This window comes from Passer montanus, unplaced genomic scaffold (assembly GCF_014805655.1).
Source record: "Passer montanus isolate IOZ18808 unplaced genomic scaffold, ASM1480565v1 scaffold1555, whole genome shotgun sequence".
Classification (NCBI taxonomy): domain Eukaryota; kingdom Metazoa; phylum Chordata; class Aves; order Passeriformes; family Passeridae; genus Passer; species Passer montanus.
The window spans coordinates 1-4034 of NW_024362661.1; the positions used below are offsets into that span (position 1 = coordinate 1).

Below are 4034 nucleotides of genomic sequence, written 5' to 3' on the forward strand. Positions count from 1 at the left end.
CCCCCCTGACGCCCCTCCCGGCAGGCGGGGGGTGCTGGTGGTGGGGGAGGGGGACGCGCTGGAGGTGACGGTGACGGTGACGAACCGCGGCGAGAGCTCGCTGGGGCCCGGCGTGGCCCTGAGCCACCCGCCCGAGCTCAGCTACAGGAAGGTGCAGGTGCTGCAGGTAACGCCCGACAACACCCCAGAAACAGCCCCAAAATACCCCAAAATAAAAAAAAAAAAAAAAATCAAAAAAAATCCCCAAAAAACCCCCCCACAAACACCCAAAAAACCCCAAAAAAACCCAAAAAAACCCCCAAAATCACCCCAAAACCACCCAAAATCAGCGCCGCTGGCAGCCTGGGGGAGGGGAGGGAATAAAACACCCAAAAACACCCAGAAAAACCCCAAAAACCCCGAAACAACCCCCCGAAAACCCCCCAGAAAAAGCCCCAAAATCCCCCAAAAAAAAAAAAAAAAAAATCAAAAAAATACCCCAAAAAACACCCCCAGAACACTCCAAAAACACCTCAAAAAATACCCCCAAAATACCAAAAAAATACCCCCAACAACACCCCAAAACCACCCCCAAAATATCCCCAAAATTTAAAAAAAAAATCAAAAAAATACCCCAAAAAACACCCCCAGAACACTCCAAAAACACCTCAAAAAATACCCCCAAAATACCAAAAAAATACCCCCAACAACACCCCAAAACCACCCCCAAAATATCCCCAAAATTTAAAAAAAAAATCAAAAAAATACCCCAAAAAACACCCCCAGAACACTCCAAAAACACCTCAAAAAATACCCCCAAAATACCAAAAAAATACCCCCAACAACACCCCAAAACCACCCCCAAAATATCCCCAAAATTTAAAAAAAAAATCAAAAAAATACCCCAAAAAACACCCCCAGAACACTCCAAAAACACCTCAAAAAATACCCCCAAAATACCAAAAAAATACCCCCAACAACACCCCAAAACCACCCCCAAAATATCCCCAAAATTTAAAAAAAAAATCAAAAAAATACCCCAAAAAACACCCCCAGAACACTCCAAAAACACCTCAAAAAATACCCCCAAAATACCAAAAAAATACCCCCAACAACACCCCAAAACCACCCCCAAAATATCCCCAAAATTTAAAAAAAAAATCAAAAAAATACCCCAAAAAACACCCCCAGAACACTCCAAAAACACCTCAAAAAATACCCCCAAAATACCAAAAAAATACCCCCAACAACACCCCAAAACCACCCCCAAAATATCCCCAAAATTTAAAAAAAAAATCAAAAAAATACCCCAAAAAACACCCCCAGAACACTCCAAAAACACCTCAAAAAATACCCCCAAAATACCAAAAAAATACCCCCAACAACACCCCAAAACCACCCCCAAAATATCCCCAAAATTTAAAAAAAAAATCAAAAAAATACCCCAAAAAACACCCCCAGAACACTCCAAAAACACCTCAAAAAATACCCCCAAAATACCAAAAAAATACCCCCAACAACACCCCAAAACCACCCCCAAAATATCCCCAAAATTTAAAAAAAAAATCAAAAAAATACCCCAAAAAACACCCCCAGAACACTCCAAAAACACCTCAAAAAATACCCCCAAAATACCAAAAAAATACCCCCAACAACACCCCAAAACCACCCCCAAAATATCCCCAAAATTTAAAAAAAAAATCAAAAAAATACCCCAAAAAACACCCCCAGAACACTCCAAAAACACCTCAAAAAATACCCCCAAAATACCAAAAAAATACCCCCAACAACACCCCAAAACCACCCCCAAAATATCCCCAAAATTTAAAAAAAAAATCAAAAAAATACCCCAAAAAACACCCCCAGAACACTCCAAAAACACCTCAAAAAATACCCCCAAAATACCAAAAAAATACCCCCAACAACACCCCAAAACCACCCCCAAAATATCCCCAAAATTTAAAAAAAAAATCAAAAAAATACCCCAAAAAAGTTCCCTCCCAGTCCCCCCCAGTCCCCCCCAGTCTGTCCGTCTGTCTGTCCCAGTCCCAGCCCCGCTCGGGGTCCCTGCGCTGTCACTCGGAGCCGCCGCAGGGGCGGGGCCGGCGCACGCGGTGCCACCTGCAGCCACCTGTGCTGAGGGCGGGAGCGCAGGTGAGTCTGTGACGTCATCGGTGTCACCTGAGTGACGTCATCACTGTCACCTGAGTGACGTAATCAGTGTTATCTGTGTTACCTGTGGGTGTGTCACACCTGTCCCACCTGTCAATCTCACCTGTCAAACTCACCTGTGCGGTCTCACCTGTCAATCACCTCACCTGTGTGTCTCACCTGTAGCTCTCACCTGTCTCACCTGTCCGTGTCTCACCTGTAGCTCTCACCTGTCTCACCTGTCCGTGTCTCACCTGTCTCACCTGTCTCACCTGTCTCACCTGTCCGTGTCTCACCTGGTGACGTCATCGGTGTGACGTCATCATTGTTATCTGTGTGTGTGTCACACCTGTGTGTGTGTCACACCTGTGTGTGTCACACCTGTGCCACCTGCAGCCACCCGTGCTGAGGGCGGGGGCGCAGGTGAGTGACGTCATCACTGTCACCTGAGTGACGTCATCAACGTTATCTGTGTTACCTGTGTGTGTGTGTCACACCTGTGTGTGTTACCTGTGTGTGTCACACCTGTCCATGTCTCACCTGTCTGTGTCTCACCTGTCTCACCTGTGTGTCTCACCTGTCTCACCTGTCCCTGTCTCACCTGTCTGTGTCTCACCTGTCTGTGTCCAGGCAGGTGAGAGAGACAGGTGAGAGACGGACAGGTGAGATTGACAGGTGAGACAGGTGAGAGATGGGTGAGAGACAGATGAGCCCAGGTGAGCCGTCCCAGGTGCCCCCAGGTGACCCCGCCCTGTCCCCGCAGTGCCAATGGCGGCGCAGGTGGGCGGAGCCAGAGCGCGACCATCCCGGTCAGGTACCAGGTGTTCGTGGTGATCGACAGGTGAGCACGGGGGGGCGGGGGGGGTCACACCTGTGTGACGTCACCTGTGTGACCTCACCTGTGTGACGTCACCTGTCTCACCTGTCCGGCAGCGCCCCCGACTCCACGCGTTACCTGAACTTCAGCACGGGGGGAGCCCCGCCCCCCTCGGCCCCCGTCACCCACCACTACCAGGTGAGCTCACCTGGGTGACGTCATCGCTGTGACGTCATCGCCGCCCCCGGTGTGACCTCACCTGTGCGGTCTCACCTGGGCAGGTGAAGGTGCTGGGGCGCCGCCCCCTCCCGGCCAACGTCACCTTCCGGGTCCCGTCTCACCTGGGCCAGGTGCAGCTCTGGGAGCGCCTGGAGGTCACACCTGAGCAGGTAACGCCCAAAACGACCCAAAATCGCCCAAAACGGCCCCAAAATCCACAGAAATGGGCACAAAATGACCCAAAATCGCAAAAAACGGACCCAAAATCCACAGAAATGGGCACAAAATGTCCCAAAATTGCAAAAAACTGACCCAAAATGGCCCCAAAATCCACAGAAATGGGCACAAAATGACCCAAAATCGCAAAAAACTGACCCAAAATCCACAGAAATGGGCACAAAATGTCCCAAAATCGGCCAAAGCGGCCCCAAAATCCACAGAAATGGGCACAAAATGACCCAAAATTACAAAAAACTGACCCAAAATGGCCCCAAAATCCACAGAAATGGGCACAAAAAGACCCAAAATTGCAAAAAACTGATCCAGAATTGATGAAAACGGCCCCAAAATCCACAGAAATGGGCACAAAAAGACCCAAAATCGCCCAAAACGGCCCCAAAATCCCCTGAAATGGGCACAAAATGACCTAAAATTACAGAAATTTACACAAAATCGCCCAAAACGGCCCCAAAATCCCCTGAAATGGGCACAAAATGACCTAAAATTACAGAAATTTACACAAAATCGCCCAAAACGGCCCCAAAATCCCCTGAAATGGGCACAAAATGACCCAAAATCGCAAAAAACGGACCCAAAATCCACAGAAATGGGCACAAAAGGACCCAAAATTGACCAAAACGGCCCCAAA

The 4034-nt window shown here is 48.5% G+C and overlaps 1 protein-coding gene across 1 annotated transcript; it reads left to right on the plus strand.

Annotated features, from left to right (window-relative positions):
* Nucleotides 1-49: 49 nt before the first annotated feature.
* Nucleotides 50-3341, plus strand: LOC120499004 (integrin alpha-X-like; the record flags this gene model as incomplete). The annotated part of the gene is made up of 7 exons (XM_039702352.1): nucleotides 50-166; nucleotides 2026-2133; nucleotides 2527-2553; nucleotides 2761-2777; nucleotides 2861-2971; nucleotides 3064-3145; nucleotides 3229-3341. Coding segments are annotated over 7 exons (575 nt in total), but the record flags the coding sequence as incomplete, so codon positions are not given.
* Nucleotides 3342-4034: the final 693 nt, after the last annotated feature.